This window comes from Artemia franciscana, chromosome 7, assembly GCF_032884065.1.
Source record: "Artemia franciscana chromosome 7, ASM3288406v1, whole genome shotgun sequence".
NCBI lineage: Eukaryota > Metazoa > Arthropoda > Branchiopoda > Anostraca > Artemiidae > Artemia > Artemia franciscana.
This window is the reverse complement of record NC_088869.1, coordinates 24,871,831-24,891,645: the sequence shown is the minus strand read 5'-3', so window position 1 is coordinate 24,891,645 and position 19,815 is coordinate 24,871,831. Positions and strand designations below refer to the sequence as shown.

Below are 19,815 nucleotides of genomic sequence, written 5' to 3'. Positions count from 1 at the left end.
AAAGAAGAATTGAGAGAAAGAGTCAAACTTTAGCGTAAAGAGCGGGGCGTTGATGAGGAAGCAGCCTCTTTCATATACGAAGTATTTTCTGTTCGTTTTAAGTTTTAATGTCGCTCCTTACTTTCAGTTGAAAAAACTTGTTTTTTTATTTAATTTCTGAATGTTTCCGAATTAATGCATGTTTTGGTTTGGCTCACCGCACATAAATAATTAAGACAAAATTTACATATTAATTTTTTTGGTTAAATAGCTTTCTCATAGTTCTGATCGGGTGATCTAGATAAAAAAAAAATGAGGTGGGAAAGGAGGCCTAGTTGTTGTCCCGTTTTTGGTTACTCAAAAAGCCAACTAGATTTTTTTGATTTTTTTACGAACGTTTTTATTAGTAATTAAATAAAAAAAAACTAGTTTTTTTAACTGAAAGTAACGAGCGACATTAAAACTTAAAACGAACAGAAATTATTCCGTATATGAAATGGGTTGTCCCCTCCGCAATCCCTCGCTCTTTACGCTAAAGTTTTTAATTGTTTTAAAAAGTAAATTGTGGCAAAGAGTCAAACTTTAGCGTAAAGAGCGAGGGATTGCGGAGGGGACAACCCATTTCATATACGGAGTAATTTCTGTACGTTTTAAGTTATAATGTCGCTCCTTACTTTCAGTTAAAAAAACTAGTTTTTTTTAATTTAATTTCTGAACGTTTTTGAATTCATGCATGTTTGATTTTGGCTCTCCGCACATAAATTATTGAAATGAAATTAGTATATTAATTTTTTTTGGCTAAATGGCTTTCTCTTAGTTTTGATCAGACGATTTTGAGAAATAAGGGGTGGGGAAGGAGGCCTAGCTGCCCTCCAATTTTTCGGTTACTTAAAAAGGCTACTAGAACTTTTAATTTTTAACGAACGTTTTTATTAGTAAAAAATATACGTAACTTAAGAATTAACTTACGTAACAAACTTTTACATTCTTATATTTTTATTATGTGTACGAGGGGGTTTGCACCCTCGTTAATACCTCGCTCTTTACACTAAATCGTAAGTTTTGTCCCAATTCCTTAAGAATGACCCCTGAATCAAAAAGACCGTAGAATAAATAGTTGAAATTACTAAAAATATTTTAGCATAAAGAGCGAGGTATTTACCTCCTCCTAAATACCTCGCTCTTTATGCTCAAGTATTTTTAGAACTCCTCATATGCGTAATAATCTCTGTTCGTTTTAAATTTCAATGCTATTCCTTACTTTCAATTGAAAAAACGTTTTCATGTTTATTTTTTCATTGTTTTTTTATAGTAATGCTAGAAAATCCTGCGCCCTTTTCATTGAATTTTTCTTCCCCCATGACATATTCCTCCAAGGAAAGATCCTCCCACATAGCCCTCTCCCATCAACCCCACCCCCAAACCAAAAAATCCCCCTGACAACGTCTGTATACTTCCCAATAACCATTACTATATGTAAACACTGGTCAAAGTTTGTAACTTGCAGGCCCTACCCCAGGGATTGTGGGGGAGTAAGTCATTCCCAAAGATACAGTTACAATGGTTTTCGACTATGCGGAACAAAATGGCTATCTCAAAATTTTAATCCGTTGACTTTTGGAAAAAAATTAGCTTGGGAGGGGGCCTAGGTGCCCTCCAATTTTTTGATCACTTAAAAAGGGCACTAGAACTTTTTATTTACGTAAGAATGAGCCCTCTTGTGACACTCTAAGACCACTTGGTCGATACGATGACCCATGGGGAAAAGAAAAAACAAACAAACAAACAAACAAATACGCACCCGTGATTTGTCTTCTGGCAAAAAATACGAAATTCCACATTTTTTTAGATAGGCGCTTGAAACTATTGCTATAGGGTTCTCTGATATGCCGAATGCGATTTTCGTTAAGAATCTATGACTTTTAGGGGATATTTCCCCCTTTTTTCCAAAATAAGGCAAATTTTCTCAGGCTCGTAACTTTTGATGACAAAGACTAAATTAATTGAAACTTATATATTTAGAATCAGCGTGAAAATTTGATTCTTTTGGTGTATCTTTTAGCATCAAAATTCCGTTTTTTAGAGTTCCGTTTACTATTGAGCCGGTTCGCTCCTTACTACAGTTCGTTACCACGAACTGTTTGAAAAGAAAATAATTCGGTATTTCGGGGCTTCTGACATTATTACTCCTTTGCGGAAGTTAGGCTCAAAATTTGAAAAGGATTATATTTTTTCTCTGGGCCCCTTCCACCTCTTAGTACGTTTATTTTCCCGTTAGTTTTCACCTGTTTTCGCTTTATAGTTGTGTTATCTCTTAGCAGTTCTTTCGTTAGTTGAGTTATGGTTGTGGTATATATGTTTTATCGCTCATATAGTTGTGTTATTTTCAAATTATACTCCATAATAGAGAGGTTCCAAACACCCAGGATTGTATATTAAGCTCTGAATTTGACATTTTTTTTCTAAAGTGACCAGATTCGTCCTGCGCCCTGCGCCCTTTTCATTGAATTTTTCTTCCCCCATGACATATTTCTCCAAGGAAAGATCCTCCCACATAGCCCCCTTCCCTCAACCCTACCCCTAAAACCAAAATAATCCCCCTGAAAACGTCTGTACGCTTCCCAATAACCATTATTATATGTAAACACTGGTCGAAGTTTGTACCTTGCAGCCCCTCCCCCAGGGACTGTGGGGGAGTAAGTCATCCCCAGAGACATAGTTCTTATGGTTTCGAACAGTAAGTTCAAATATTAATCATATTTACAAATTAGATTTCACAAAATATAAGCGTAATGGATTTGTGTTTTTAGCGATAATCATCGACCTTCTATCTTGAAAACATAGTAACTTTTTCTTTAAAAAAAAAAAAAAAAAAAAAAAAAAAAAAAAAAAAAAAAAAAAAAAAAGAGAGGTAAAAATCAAAGAAAAGACATCAAACGAGACTGGGGCTAGTAAAGAGAAAAAATGAAAGACAAAACAAACGCGGATATTTCCTGTATGTAAACTAGGCGTCCTGAGCACAAGATAAAAAGAAAGAAAAATTACTAAACTAAAAACAAATAAAACCACCACCAATATTAATAAATACAAGTATCGCAACCGATCCACGTAGGGAAAAGAAGCTATTAGAGTTAGTTCAATGAGAACATTAAAGCAACTGAGGAAAAATTATAAAAATTTAAACTAAGTTAACTATTCTGTTACGAAATAATCCTCTTGTTAGCTGATATTGAAGTAACTCTTTTTGGTCCAATGTGTAATCCAGTCCCCTGATGATTATGTAAAATCTTGATTCCCTTATTTACTATTGGATCATTTTTCACAAGAAACTCATAAATTGGTTCAATATCTAAATTTCCCGTGTCCCTGTTTATTGAAAGATTAGCAAACACATATTTTTTAATTTTTATAGCCTCCCTCGCTCACTGAGAAAAACCACTATCATTAGAAATCGCTGTGGCCTCATCAAATTGTACAAATTGTTCAGGATGTAGGAACGTATGTACAGACAAAGCCGAAGCAAAAGTTTCAGGAGGCTTTCTTAATTGTAGGGTTTTTCTGTTGAGTTGCGATGCTCAATAAATCTTTTAAGAAATTGTTGGTGAGTTCTACCAATATAAAATTGTGGAATAATTTGTAACTTATTTTTCAGAGACTCTAACTTCTTTCTTATCAACTTTACATATTTATCCATAGGATCAAAATCCAGTTTTTTTGTAAGTAATGGTATCAGAAATAATTGTATACATTTTACGATCACAATCATCAGTATTCGTATTTACAATAGCGTTACAATTGTCTGCTCTAGTGACATTAAGGACTGCATCCTTTTTCAAATCGGAAAATATTTAATCTCATTTTTTGTGATATCATTTTCAATTTTTCTCATGTTAAAAGTATTTAGTTTCCTTATAATCTCGGCTTTAAGTTCCTGAAGAGTTCGATTTTATCAATAGAAGCCAAAATTCCTGACTCCACCTTAGAAATTAACCATTAGGTTCCTAAACAAATAATTTTAGATCAATTAATTCAATGTGTATTATTAAAATTCCCACTTCAAACTGGATAGCTTCAACTTCAACTTTTTTTTTATTCAACTTAAAAAATATAAGAACAGTATTATGCCTCAACAGAGAGCAGAACTCGTAAGGCTGGGACAGCGCAAAAATATAGAAAAAAAACATCAACATCTCATCGTAATAATGATTCCAAAATTTAACACGACAAAAGACAAACATAATAGAAAAAACTTATATAAGAGAAGTAACAAGGATAAGTGAATAAATAAATATCGGGCAGGAGGGGCGTGGGAGGCCATCCCAGACAGAGGGATAGAAAAACAAAGTATAAAAATAAGAAGATCAAATAATTTAATTTTCCATCATCAATGATGAATCAATCAAAAATTTAGCAAACAATCTTTAATATTTGCTTTTCGAAATTTAGTGGAATTTTTGGGATGGATCAAATAGAATTTTATCATTCAGCTTATAATTGTTAGCAATAAAGGGTATTTGGTACCTAATCGAAAACCTTGACCTCTCAGAACTTACAAAAGGATTTCGGTACATCCCAGATCTCCGACAATCTGAACGAGGAAGTAAAATTAACAGAGATTTGTCATAGAAATAATTTTTAAAATTTAGGATTTGAAGATGCCATATGGAAGTATTTAATACTCGTATATCGTTTAAATCTAACAAATTTAGGAAGAGGAAAAATTTTTTAGTTTCCGAAACATTTTCAAGTTTTGAAGGTCAATGTAAGAAATTTCCAAGTATTTTTATTGCCCTATTTTGTAGTACCTGTAAGGGTTTTATATGCTTCCAAAATGCATTAAGATATACAACTGAGCAGTAATTCGAATAAGAAGTAATTAGAGAGTGGAATTTAATTTAGGATAAAATTGGGAAAAATAAAAAATTATCACATCCTGAGGTATTAATTAATATAAATGGTTTAGAAGTTAGATTACCGCAAGACGTTGCTAATATGTTTAGTGATTATTTTGCTAGTGTTTGTCAGGCAATTGTTTCAGCAGAAATAGATTTGTCCCCTTAGAGAACGCATAAAGAATATTTACCCCCCTCCCCCAATGAATGTACGAGCACATTTCTGGCCCCTGTTAGTTTTGCAGAATTCCATAAGATTATTAAAAATATAAAAAACGGTAATTCAGTGGGATATGATTTATCAACAAATATGTTAAAGAGTATTGCCGGATTTATTTTTGAAACACTTGTCCACATTTTCAATTTGATCAGTTCAGTTCAGGTATATTTCCTAGTAGATGGAATATTGCCCGAGTAATACTATTGTATAAACAATGCGATAAATCTGATGTAAGTAATTATCGTCCAATTGCAATTTTATCACCATTATCTAAAGTGTTTGAAAAAAATTTAAAAGAAAGGATTTCTAGCTATTTAGATAAAATAAATTTCTTTTCCAAATATCAATTTGGATTTAGGGCAAACCGATCGACAGAGCACGCAGTTGCAGCTCTTTTATTAGAAATAAATAATTGTTTAGATGATGATTTCCATGTGGCTACTGTTTTCTATGATATGAAAAAAGCATTTGACACTTTAAATCATGAAATTCTTCTTAACAAAATGATAAATTCCGGCATAAGAGGGAAAGGATTACAAATTATTAAATCATACCTGTGCGGACGCAAAATCACAGTAGATGTCGGTGGAAAAATGACTAATTTAAAAAGTCTTATTGATATTGGTGTCCCCTAAGGCTCCGTATTAGGTCCACTTTTATTTTTGATTTATATTAATGATCTTCCAAGAGGTTTTGCATGAGAATATTAGCAATGCAATTCTATTTGCAGATGATACAGCTATAACAGTTAAAGGTAGGGATTCATTGACATTAATCTAAAATCTGACTATAAGTCTTACCTCAGCAAATCGATGGTTTGTTTCCAATAATCTAGTACCAAATTTTACAAAAACTTATTCCATGGTTTTTGGTCGTTCAAAACGTGCCACTTGAGAGATTTCTTGTCAGGAGCTTCAGGCTGGTGACCAAAAAATTTGTAGGATCCAATTATATCGTTATTTAGGAGTTTTTCTCGATCCCCTTTTGTCATTTCATAATCATATTGAGTATTTAAGATTAAAAATTGCTCAAAACATTGGGTCGATGTGTCGTATGAAGAATATTTTTCCTTTTACCATTTTGAAAATAATTTACCACTCTCTAATTACTTCTTATTTGAATTACTGCTCAGTTGTATATCTTAATACATTTTCGAAGCATATAAAACCCTTACAGGTACTACAAAATAGGGCAATAAAAATACTTGGAAATTTCTTACATCGACCTTCAAAACTTGAAAATGTTTCGGAAACTAAAACATTTTTCCTCTTCCTAAATTTGTTAGATTTAAATGATATACGAGTATTAAATACTTCCATATGACATCTTCAAATCCTAAATTCTAAAAATTATTTCTATGACAAATCTCTGTTAATTTTACTTCCTCGTTCAGATTGTCGGAGATCTGGGATGTACCGAAATCCTTTTGTAAGTTCTGAGAGGTCAAGGTTTTCGATTAGGTACCAAATACCTTCATTGCTAACAATTATAAGCTGAATGATAAAATTCTATTTGATCCATCCCAAAAATTCCGCTAAATTTCGAAAAGCAAATATTAAAGATTGTTTGCTAAATTTTTTATTAATTCATCATTGATGACGGAAAATTAAATTATTTGATCTTCTTATTTTTATGCTTTGTTTTTCTATCCCTCTGTCTGGGATGGCCTCCCACTCCCCTCCTGCCCGATATTTATTTATTCACTTATCCTTGTTACTTCTCTTTTATAAGTTTTTTCTATTTTGTTTGTCTTTTGTCGTGTTAAATTTTGGAATCATTATTACGATGAGATGTTGATGTTTTTTTTTCTATATTTTTGCGCTGTCCCAGCCTTACGAGTTCTGCTCTCTGTTGAGGCATAATACTGTTCTTATATTTTTTAAGTTGAATAAAAAAAAAGTTGAAGTTGAAGCTATCCAGTTTGAAGTGGGAATTTTAATAATAGACATTGAATTAATTGATCTAAAATTATTTGTTTAGGAACCTAATGGTTAATTTCTAAGGTGGAGTCAGGAATTTTGGCTTCTATTGATAAAATCGAACTCTTCAGGAACTTAAAGCCGAGATTATAAGGAAACTAAATACTTTTAACATGAGAAAAATTGAAAATGATATCACAAAAAATGAGATTAAATATTTTCCGATTTGAAAAAGGATGCAGTCCTTAATGTCACTAGAGCAGACAATTGTAACGCTATTGTAAATACGAATACTGATGATTGTGATCGTAAAATGAATACAATTATTTCTGATACCATTACTTACAAAAAAACTGGATTTTGATCCTATGGATAAATATGTAAAGTTGATAAGAAAGAAGTTAGAGTCTCTGAAAAATAAGTTAAAAATTATTCCACAATTTTATATTGGTAGAACTCACCAACAATTTCTTAAAAGATTTATTGAGCATCGAAACTCAATAGAAAAACCCTACAATTAAGAAAGCCTCCTGAAACTTTTGCTTCGGCTCTGGCTGCACATATGTTCCTTCATTCTTAACATTTTGTACAATTTTATGAGGCCACAGCTATTTCTAATGATAGTGGTTTTTCTAAGTGAGCGAGGGAGGCTATAAAAATTAAAAAATATGTGTTTGCTAATCTTTCAATAAACAGGGACACGGGAAATTTAGATATTAAACCAATTTATGAGTTTCTTGTGAAAAATGATCCAATAGTAAATAAGGGAATCAAGATTTTACACAATCATCAGGGGACTGGATTACACATTGGACCAAAAAGAGTTTCTTCAATATCAGCTAACAAGAGGATTATTTCGTAACAGAATAGTTAACTTAGTTTAAATTTTTATAATTTTTCCTCAGTTGCTTTAATGTTCTCATTGAAATAACTCTAATAGCTTCTTTTCCCTACGTGGATCGGTTGCGATACTTGTATTTATTAATATTGGTGGTGGTTTTATTTGTTTTTAGTTTAGTAATTTTTCTTTCTTTTTATCTTGTGCTCAGGACGCCTAGTTTACATACAGGAAATATCTGCGTTTGTTTTGTCTTTCATTTTTTCTCTTTACTAGCCCCAGTCTCGTTTGATGTCCTTTCTTTGATTTTTACCTCTCTTTGTTTTTTTTTTTTTTAAAGAAAAAGTTACTATGTTTTCAAGATACAAGGTCGATGATTATCGCTAAAAACACAAATCCATGACGCTTATATTTTGTGAAATCTAATTTGTAAATATGATTTATATTTGAACTTACTGTTTAATATGATAAGAAATATGTTGACCCGTAGAATGTTGCCGCAGTCAGATCGTTTATCACAAGTGTTTCATTTTTGTGTTTGTTTCCGTGACTAGAGCTTAAACCAGTTAGCACGTTTTTCCATAATTCTAAATAGAAAGTTTCCTTTAATCACCAGTGGTCAACGCTCATAAGGCTTATTAATCACCTTCATTAGCGTTCTTACTCGTATATCTTGACAAAGGGGAAACAAGAAAGTCATAATTGTTTTTTCCAGCAAATTATTAGTGATAGAAAGTCAAAACATAATGATGTGGTCGACGTTCAAGAAACACTAAAAGTTGAACAGGAAAATGAAAAAGAAAATGCAGAAGAAGAGGAAATTAAAGTTGAAGTTCAAAGGTAAGACAATTAAATTTTCTTCTGCTGAATTTTCTTGAAGTATTTTCTCAATTCTTTCTATTTCTTTTGTTGCTACTTTTCCGAAGCACATATCTGAAGAAAAGTCAAGTAAATTTTGTTTTTAACCGCAAACTTTACTGCTCTCCTTGTAAGCGGTATTATAAAGGTAAACCTTTCATAAAGAGAATTATATATATATATATACGTTAATAATCAAGTAGAAAAATATTCTTCAAAATGACTTGATTTTTTGTGACAATATTACTTGTGACAACCCTTTACTGCTAATGACCCTATATTCAAGAAATACTTAAAAACAGAGTCCGCCACACATTTTATAATAGATAGTTTTGTATGTGTTACGAAGTCATGTTGAAGAACCAAATTAATTTGAATTTGTTTTCTCACGTAGAGTTTGTTTGTGGATATCCTTGTAGTTTTAGAAACAATTGTAAATTGTTGTTTGATTATTTGTGCCAAGACTTAACCTTTTTGTTCATTTTTGTAGATCAGAAAGTGATTCAGATCTCGATGATTCAGATACAATTGATTTTACCAAATTCAAGCGTAACCGCCCGAAAACTGCTAGAGATCTACAGCGAATAATCGTAAAAAGCGTAAAGAAGCAAGGTGCATTCCGTCGTCTTCACAAAGTTCCTGCACCCCTCATTGAACGTGAGTCAACAATTCAGGCGGCAGTTCCAATTCTTCCAAAGTTTCTTGCAAGAATATTCTTGATAATGAATGCAGTTGTTCCCGGGACAGGTCTGGTACCTTTATTTTTAACCAACTCAAATTCCTGATCTCAAATTTTAATAGGGTCAGGTAACCTTTAATTGGCCTTTGACCCTTTTACAATTATTAAATAAAAAAAAAACATTTTTTTTAACTGAAAGTAAGTAGCAAAATTAAAACTTGAAACGAACAGAAATTACTTCGTATATGAAAGGGGTTACTTCCTCACCAACGCCCAGCTCTTTACGCTGAAGTTTGACTCTTTCTCTCAACTCTTCTTTTTAAAACAGTAAAAAAAATTAGCGTAAAGAGCGGGGCGTTGGTGAGGAAGCAGCCCCTTTCATATACGAAGTAATTTCTGTTCGTTTTAAGTTTTAATTTTGCTCCTTACTTTCAGTTTAAAAAAATTATTTTTTTTTTATTTAATTTCTGAACGTTTTTCAATCAATGTATGTTTTGATTTTGGCTCTCCGCAGATGAATAATTAAACGACATTTGCATCTTTATTAATTTTTTTTTGCTAAATGGCTTTCTCATAATTTTGATCGAATGATTTTGAGAAAAAAGAGCAGGGGAGGAACCCTAGTTGCCCTCCGATTGTTTGGTTAATTAAGATAAAGGCAACTAGAACTTTTAATTTTTTACGAATCTTTTTTTAGTAAAAGATATACGTAACTTATAAATTAGCTTACGTAAAGAAGTTTTGTATTCTCATGTTTTTATTACATATATGAGGGGGTTCACCCCCTCGTCGGTACCTCGCTATTTACACTAAAGCTTAAATTTTGTCCCAATTCATTAAGAATGACCCCTGAATCACAAAAGCCGTAGAATAAATAGTTGAAATTACTAAAAATACTTTAGCGTAAAGAGCGGGGTATTAGGAGGAGGTGAGACCCTCATATGGGTAATAATTTCTGTTTGTTTTAAGTTTTAATGCTGCTCTTTACTTCCAGCTGAAAAAACTTTTTCATATTTATTTTTTCAATGATTTTTTTTTAAATAATGTTAGTAAATCCTGCGCTCCCTCCATGGAAATTTTCTTCCACCATGACAAATTCCTCGATGGAAAGTTCCCCCAGCCTATCCCCCTATTCTCAACCTCTCCCCCCCTCCAACCAAAAAATCGTACTGAAAACGCCTGCATACTCCCCAATAACCATTACCATATGTAAGCACTCGTCAAAGTTTGTAACTTGTAGCCCCTCCCACGGCAACTGTGGGGGAGTAATTCGTCCCCAAAGACATAGTTATAAGGTTTTTCGACTACGCTGAATAAAATGGCTATCTCAGAATTTTGATCCGTTGACTTTGGGAAAATAATTAGCGTGGGAGGGGGCCTAGGTGCCCTCCAATTTTTTGGTCACTTAAAAAGGGCACTAGAACTTTTCATTTCCGTTAGAATGAGCCCTCTCGCAACATTCTAGGACAACTGGGTTGATACGATCACCCCTGGGAAAAAGAAAAAAAAAAGAAAAAAAAACAAATAAACACGCATCCGTGATCTGCCTTCTGGCAAAAAATACAAAATTCCACATTTTTGTAGATAGGAGCTTGAAACTTCTACAATAGGGTTCTCTGATATGCTGAATCACGTGGGGGTTATAAAATACTTTAAAAGTTTTTTTTTCTTCAGAATTTCATTTTCTTTCTAGGTGATTTTTCTGTCAAGAAATTTTTCTTCGAAATTTTCTTTTCTCTCAAGACGTTTTTTTTCAGGGGACCGTTATATTCCAAGGATTTTTATCCACATTAGTATTCGAAACACACTTCTCCTGAATAGAATGGAGCGCGAGACAAGTGTACCGAAAAATCCTTTTTAATATTATTTTTCAGAAAATACTTTCTACGTGATAGCCTATTCCCTACCTGCTTTCTAGAACGACTAAATATATAGCATTTTTCCCACCCTTTCCACATGAGAGCGTACAAGCATCCCAGTGCTATTGATTTTAGTCTATTAGATGCACTTGCCTGTTACATTCAATTAATTTAAACCTTGATACAAGCAAAATCTATTTTGAAAAATGAAACATGCAAACGATTAAAAAAGAGACACTTTTTTTAGAGTTTTTAATGAAAATACCACGTTTCATTGAGCCGATACTATGCTCATTAACACCACTGTCACATTATGTGACTGGTCCACCCTAGCAAACAATTCCAGAGGGAGAGGGTTATTATTAGAGGTAAATTTAAGCTATATTAAGGGGTATATCTGAGAGGTCATAATGAAAATGCCTCGTTTTTATTTCTCTATTAGATGCATCTGCTTCTTACATTCCTTTAATTTAAATTTGATACTAGCGAAATCACATTTTGAAAAATGAAACACGGAAAACGATGTAAAAGGACAAATTTTTGCATTCGGTTGTTTTTGAGTGACTTCAATGAAAATACCACGTTTCTTTTAGCCAAGGCTATGCATATTCACGCCACTGTGAAAATATGCGCCTGGCTCATCGTAGCAAGCGATTCCAGAGGGGGAGTTTTGTTATTAGAGGCAAATTTAAGCCATAATGGGAAATATTTCTGAGAGGTCTGAATGAAAATGCCTGTTTTATATTGATCTATTAGTTGCACCTGCCTGTGACAGTCAATTCATTTAAATAATGATACTAGAAAAATCATATTTTCAAAAATAAAACATTCAAACAAGGAAAAGAAAGACAGATATTTGCGTTTGGTCATTTCTGAGAGGTTTTTATGAAAACGACACAATTCTTTGATTTCTTTATTTAGCAGGCCCACCCTAGAGAGCAAATCCAGAGGGAGGGGGTTATTATTACAGGCACATTTAAGCCATATTAAGAGATATTTCTGGAAGGTCTAAGTGAAAATGTCTCGTTTCTTTGACTGAGTTTTAAATTTCAGTTCCTCTTCGCCAAAAGAATAAAATTCTTTCCACTCCTTCCACATTAACTTTAAGCTGTAGAAAGTGCCTGTTCAAGGTAATTCACGTTGGTGTGGTAAAATATGGATGAAGCATGGCCCTCTTGCACTCTTCATCATTTCAAAGACATTTTTCAGATATTTTCATTATAAAAATATGCTTTAAATCAATTAGACTGTGTTTTTTCAAGCCACCATTAACGTGTTAGTCCAAGAAAATTCACACCATCGTGTCAAACTATGGATAGCACACGAAAGCCTCTGGCACCCCTCACCATTCGTAAGACATTTGGTATTTTCCTCTTAAAAATATGCTTTTAATCCATTAGATGGCTTTCTTGCATGCCACCCTCCACTTGATGCGCTATGTCAATTCACACCACTGTGCCACATTTTGACTGGACCTCTGGCACCGTATAGCAACCATTATCGTACATATGGTATTTTCATACATTTTCTTCCAAGAATATCCGTCTACACTAGAATCGATCGCTTGAACTTAATGAGAAATCTCCAATAACGCTTTTTCAGTTGATTCCTGGCAATTGAAGCCAACCTGGCACAATTTACCAGCCAGGTGACACTCTCCGGTGCACATTATCACACCTAAGGTTTTTCAAACTTTACTCTCACAAAAACAACTTTATACATTGTTTAAGTATTTTTGTGTCATTCTCTAAGAAAACATTTCTAAAATTCTCTAAGAAAAACTAATTGTCTTAATTTTTGAAAAAGTTTATCTTTTTTTTAACATTCACTAAAAAAAAGTATGTAAAAATCCCCCCAAATTCAGGTAATTTCTCTCTGAATCTGGTAAAAAAAAACCTGCTAACCCGTCTCAGACTCTAGTAGACCCCCTTTGGGTCCGGTATTAGTACCTGTGTCTCTGAAATTTCCTTTTCTGACTTGTGAATAAACATTATAAACGTTGGAGCTGCGAGTGGACCCTAAAAATAATGAAAACATAAGAATGTAACGCAGTAAAATATTTGTTCGGAAATAATACCCCGTGGAATCATAGTTAAAATGAAAGCTTTGAATCCATCTCATAAAATAGTTCGCTATGTTTTTCCCTTGAGACATCACATTCCATTTCGGGCTCATACACAACGTGTGATAATGCATGTCATCTCTTAATAAGTCTTAAAGTTACCTCGAATAACAACCTACTCCTTCTGGGGTTGCTTTCTAGTGTGGGCCGATCCACATATACTCACAGTGGCGTGACTATGCCTAGTCTTGTCTCCAAGAAACATGCCGTTTTTTTAAAACTCTCAGAAATAACCGAATACAAAAATGTATCTCTTTTTTCAATGTTTATGCGTTTCATTTTTCCAAATGTGATTTTACTATTATCAAGATTTAAATCAATCGAATGGAATAGACAGGTCCATTTAATAGAGCATTAGAAACGGGGCATTTTCATTAAGACCTCTCAGAAATATATCCTAATATGGTTTAAATTTACCTTTAAATTTATTTAGTGTGGGACGTGAATGTGGGCCACGGTGGCGTGAATGTGCATAATCTTAGCTCAAAGAAACGTGGCATTTTCATTAAAAGCTGTCAGAAATAACTGAATGCAAAAATGTATCTCTTTTTTGATCATTTGTGTTTTTCATTTTTCAAAATGTGATTTTGCTAGTATTAAGATTAAAATTAATAGAATGTAACAGGTATGTGCAACTAATAGAACAACAAAAACGAGGCATTTTCATTAAGACCTCTCAGAAATACCTCTTAATATGGCTTAAATTTAACCTCTAATAAAAACCCTCCCTCTCTGGAATCGCTTGCTAGGATGGGCCAGCGAGATTTTGTGACTGTTGCGTGAATATGCATGCATTGGCTCAAAAAAACGTTGTATTTCATCCAAACCACACAAAAATACCCCAGTGCAAAAATTTGTCTCTTTTTTCATCGTTTGTGTGTTTAATTTTTTAAAATATGATTTTGGTAGTATAAAGATAAAAATTTTTGAATGTAAGAGGCAGGCGTATTTAATAGATAAAATACCAATAGCATTGGGATGCTTGTGCGCTCTCACGAGGAAAGGGTTGGAAACATTCAATCTAATTAATCGTTTCAGAAATCCAGCAGAAAATAGGCTATAACGTAGGAAGTATTACCCAAGTAATAATATTAGAAAGGTTTTCTTGATCCAGTGTTCTAGCGCTCTATTCCATTGAGGGGAAATCTCTTTCGAATCCTAATTTGGATAAAAATATTTGGAATATAAAGGTCCCATGAGAAAAATTTTTTCAAACAAAATGAAATTCTGAAGAAAAATGGAATCATGAAGAGAAAATCTCTTAAAGTATTATGTAACACCCTTGTGTGCACCGACATTATGTAACACCCCACCAGTGCAGTGCCATTACGTAAAATTTCACGTGTAAGCAGCCAATACGTAGCACCCACGTGTGTACCGTCAGTACATAACACCCCACGTGTATCCTGTCATAACGTAACATCCCACGTAAACACCATCTTCACGTAACACCCACGTGATTGCTTTGTCAAGTTAAAAGCGGGGATGCCCCATAAGGCCCCCTGAAGTCTATCTTGTTACGCAAGATAACGTCATTTCCAATATATCTATGAAGTCACGTAAGATTACGTTGCCCCCAATAAATCTGTCAAGTCACGCAAGATTGCGTCACACTCAACATAAGTAAACATTCCATATTACATAACAGGCACCTGCATCTCTTAGAAAACATTCTCTGTTCGTAAAATACACCTGTGTCTTGCCCAGAGGGGAATCGCATTTAAACTTTTTAATCATCTTAAATGATTAAAGAAAGGGAGTAGTGGCTTTGGGTCTCGTGGAAGGCCTTATCACGTCACTGCTGTTATTGGATCTTTCAACTATGCTAAAAAATGGTTACCTTATAACTTTGATCAGACAGTTTGGGGAAAAAGGGACATGGGATATATCTATTCGTTAGAAAATTCTTTACCAAGAACTGTTTGATTTTATGACCGCCAGTTTGTTCCATGGAGCTTCCTTACCGTAGTTTTCGACTAATATAGACAGGAGGAGGGCATATAACCAGAGGCAATTTTACAGGGGAGACAGAGCACTTACCCCGGGTGCAGATATTTTATGGGTGCAAAATTTCAAATAAAACAATTTAAAATAGCTTCCTCAATAAACCAAAATTTTGTGAAAATTTGGTCTGAGAATTTTATGAGAGACCAGGGGGGGGCCAAAATCGAGGTTTTTCCCCGGGTACAAACGATACCAGAACCACCACTGCATATTTCTCACTACTGCATATTTACGTTTGTACCTTTATCGTAAATTCTATCAAATAGTTTCTGGATCTAAAATATGGTGTTTGAATAATTTGTTCATTTTCAAGGTATGATTTCTAGGTCAAACAAGCAGAATTCATAAGCATTATGTTCAATCTTAATCCTAACTAGTAAAGCATTCTCTCCATTCCAAAGCAATTCAGGGATAATCTTTTCCTTTTTTAAGTTAATGATCTACAAAATTTAGGGCTACTTCCCTAAAATGTCCCTTGAAAAGCCTTAAATACTCTTGACCAGAATAACATTAAGCTCCGATTATCTGTTATTAAACAGTTCGTGGTAACGAACTGTAAGTAAGGAGCGACTCGGCTCTATAATAACCGAAACTCTAAGAAATAGAATTTTGATACAAATAGATGCTTCAAAAGAATTAGATTTTAACGCTGATTTTAAATATATTAGTTCCATCAAATTTAGCCCTACCCATCAAAAGCAACAAGTTTGAGAAAATTTGCCTTATTTTCAAAAAAGCCCCTTAAAATAATATATCCCTAATGAAAATCACACTATAAGATTCAGCGTATCAGAGAACCCGACTGTAGAGGTTTCAAGCTCTTATCTGCAAAATGGCTTGTATTTTTTGCCAGAAAAATGATCGTGGATTTGCGTTTTTCTGTTGTTTTTTTTTCCAGAGGTGATCGTATCGACCCAGTGGTCCTAGAAAGTAGTTTTCTTTTTAAGTGACAAGAAATTGGAGGACAACTTGGCCTCCTCCCACGCTTGGATGAAAATTGTGAGATAGCCCATCTGCTGAACAGAGTTGACAAATCTAATAACTATGTCTTTGAGAATGACTTAATACCGCGCAGTCCTCCGGGGAAGGGGTGCAAGTTATGAATTTTGCCCATTGTATACATACAGTATTAGTTGTTGGGAGTATTTTTTCTGGTGGGATGGGGGAGGGGGTTCAGGGGAGATTGTTTCGTGGGAGGATCTTTCTATGGAGAAATTTTTCATGGGGGAAGAAAATTTTCATGAAGAGGGTGCTGGATGTCTCAGCATTATGAAAATAACAATCAGAAATTAAATTAAAAAAAAAAATTCAACTGAAGGTAAGGAGGGACATTAAACCTTGAAAAGAACAGAAATTATTGCGTATATCAGGAGGGGGGGCAAATTTTATGCTTGGGGTTTTTCCAAGGGGGAATTTTCCATGGGGAGAGAAGTTTCCAGGGAGTGAACTTGTCAGGGGAAGCTATAAACTGCAGGAATTTGCCAGAATTCTTATAAAAATTCTTTTTATGTGTCTTGCCTTCTCTTTTCCGTCTCAGTTTTACGGGCGGAGTGGTTAAGAGTAATTGCCTGGGGTAAATTTTCACATGGATTGAATTGTATAGAGGAGATTTCTATGGTGAGAGGGTTTTTCCGTGCTTTTGGGTCAGATTTCCTGGCATTATTTATAATAGATCAGAAGTAAAATAAAAATAAGTTTTTTCTACTAAAAGCAAGGAGCGACATTAAAACTTCAAGCGAAGAGGAATTTTTTCCGTATACTAAAGTGGCTGTCTCCTCCTCAACGCCTCGCTTTTAACGAAAAAGTTTTACTCTTTATCACAGCTCTATCTCTAAAGATAATAAAAAACTCTAGCATAAATAACGAGGCGTTGAGGAGGGGACAGCCCCTTTCATATACGTTATAATTTCTGTTCGTTTTAAGTTATAATGTCGTTCTTATTTTCAGTTGAAAAAACTTGTGTTTTTTATTTAATATATATGAAAAGACGAAGTTTGTAGAAAGATTCAATTACGTATGAACCACTCAAGATGAAATGAAATAAAAAATCAAGTCTTCTTCTTGTTGAAAATGGGAAGTAACATTAAATCATAAAACAAACAAAATTATTCTAAATATAAGGAGTTTATCCCTTCAAACCTCCCATTCTTCGTGCTTTGGTTTTATTATTGCTTTGCTGAGAGTAATTTGGAGTGCAGCTTGCCTCTTAAGATGCTTGAACCAGAGAGTTTACTTTCAAAAATATGTGCATCAATAAGCCCGCCCCTTGTTCAAGCACTGTGAAAAATAATGTTTTGTTAGTGAGAATTTTCATCCGTTATCTTTGAGGTAGAGCATTCGCTTTTGAAGTATTGGGGGGGGGGCGATGAACTTTAGTATGTATATCGGGGTTTCGGGGGAGACCATCTTCTAAAAATATACATAGTTTATGTTTTTTTAAGTTTTAACGTCTATCTTGTACATTAATGCCAGCCTTGAGTTACAGTGAAATAATCTACATGGTTAGCCATAATAAACAAAAGGATAAGATGGCTATATCAGCTTTAACAAACGAAGAATGATAGGTTGCTAAAAGCATTATTTTTCTCAGTCTTCTTGGGCCAAAGATCAGGCTTTGTGTCCTTGAATGGGCTGGGAAGAAGCCATAGAAAGAATTTTTTGAAAATGGAACTACATGTGAGGGAATAAAGAGTGATTTCTCTGAAACAAAGGGCGATTAGAGGAGTTAGCTCAGCTTTATCAGCCTCAAGTGGCTTGGTGGTTCACATAGTTGTTAATAGTAGTAGGAATATGTCATATAATTTCATGTTCCTTAGCCCTAAGAGATGAGAATCTCTTATGATCTTTAAAAAATTTTTCTTTCAAAGACATACTGGCATTAGATCGTACTTGTTATTGAGTATTTTTCAGGTACAATAAGTGCAGGATTTTCTAATCTGTGCTGTGGGGCTCCTCGATTTACTCTCGAGCCAACAAATGATCACCGGCTCCAAGCATTCTTTATTTCCCTCGCTGTTGGGATCTCACAACTGGTGACAGTCCTATTTTGTTTAGTTGGATGGTGCTGGTCAATTGGCTGGGGAATTATCATGGTTACTACTGCTGGTAATATTTTAAATTTATTATATAGGAGCTTGGATGCGTCGATACTATTTATATTTGGCTGTTTTTGATTGGTAATTAACTTGAATGTTTTTCATATAGTTTTTATTTTACATACAAATATTCAAGTTTTGAAATGTTTTGTATTTTTATTATTTTGCGTTTGTAATCGAAGTTATCAATACAAATAAAACTTTAGACCACACTGTCTTCGATTTATAAGTTAAGATAAAAATATAGAAGAAATATAAACGGAACAGGAACGGAACCGAAATATGAACAGAACATTTGCTGTCAATCAAGACAGCAAATGAACTAAATTAAATAAAATCCAAATATTTTGGCTTCACATTTGACTGGAGTATTATTATGGTTGCTACTGTTGGTAATATTTTAAATTTATTACATAGGAATTTGGATGCGTCGATACTATCTATATTTGACTATTTTTGATTGGTAATTAGCTTGAATATTTTTCATACAGTTAGTATTTTACATGCAAATATTCAGATTTGAAAAGTTTTGTATTTTTATTATTTTGCATTTGTAATCGACGTCTGTTTTTAAACTAAATATCAATATAAATAAGACTTCAGACCCCACTGCCTCCGATTTATAAGTTAAGTAAAAAATAAAGAACAATATGAACGTAACAGGTAAAGCTCTTTCAATCAAGACAGCAAATGAACTAAACTAAATAAAGTCCAAACATTTTGGCTTCACATTTGGAAACTTTTTTTCTGTTCAAAGAACTTTTTGGATATGATTAAGAAATATTCGGATTTTCAAAGTTTTTTGTTCAGAATCTTGATTGAAAATCTTTTGTGTTACTTATATAATTGAATTTTAATTTATTTATTAGTTTCACGTTAGTATAAGCTGGCTTTAAATATTAAATATGAATAGTTGCTTTCAGCTGAACAATTTCTATTAAAGTCAATATTATACCCAAATTTGAAATTTTCTCTTAAATTTTAGAATACTCAGTTAACTATTTCTCCTTAAAACGCAATTAGGTCACACAATGCTATTCTACCGCATCGAATTGAAATTTCAACTAACAGTTTGTTTGCAACATCGTATTTCAGTTACTTCCCAGGCATAAGGTAAAATCTATGGTAATTCTAACCTGCTGTTGTTTATTTGTATACAAAAAAATACTTCTTTTTTGTGTGTTTGATGTTCTTTGTACTGCAATTACTGACACGCAGCTTGAAGTAGGTTGAAGGGGATGTAAAGAAGATAAAATACAATATATTTTGTTTATAAGTAATAACACTATGGAATAGAAAAAAACTAAGGGATATACATAGTTTCTCATAAAACATAAGAGTACAAAATAC

The 19,815-nt window shown here is 33.5% G+C and overlaps 1 protein-coding gene across 1 annotated transcript in view; it reads left to right on the top strand.

Annotated features, from left to right (window-relative positions):
* The window catches only part of LOC136029041 (uncharacterized), a 33,439-nt gene that overhangs the window by 9,983 nt on the left and 3,641 nt on the right, over window positions 1-19,815 (top strand). The window contains exons 3-5 of the mRNA XM_065707077.1: window positions 8,564-8,688; window positions 9,197-9,453; window positions 18,281-18,475. Of these exons, the coding sequence (XP_065563149.1) occupies window positions 8,564-8,688; window positions 9,197-9,453; window positions 18,281-18,475 (577 nt within the window). The remainder of the gene's footprint in view (window positions 1-8,563; window positions 8,689-9,196; window positions 9,454-18,280; window positions 18,476-19,815) is intronic.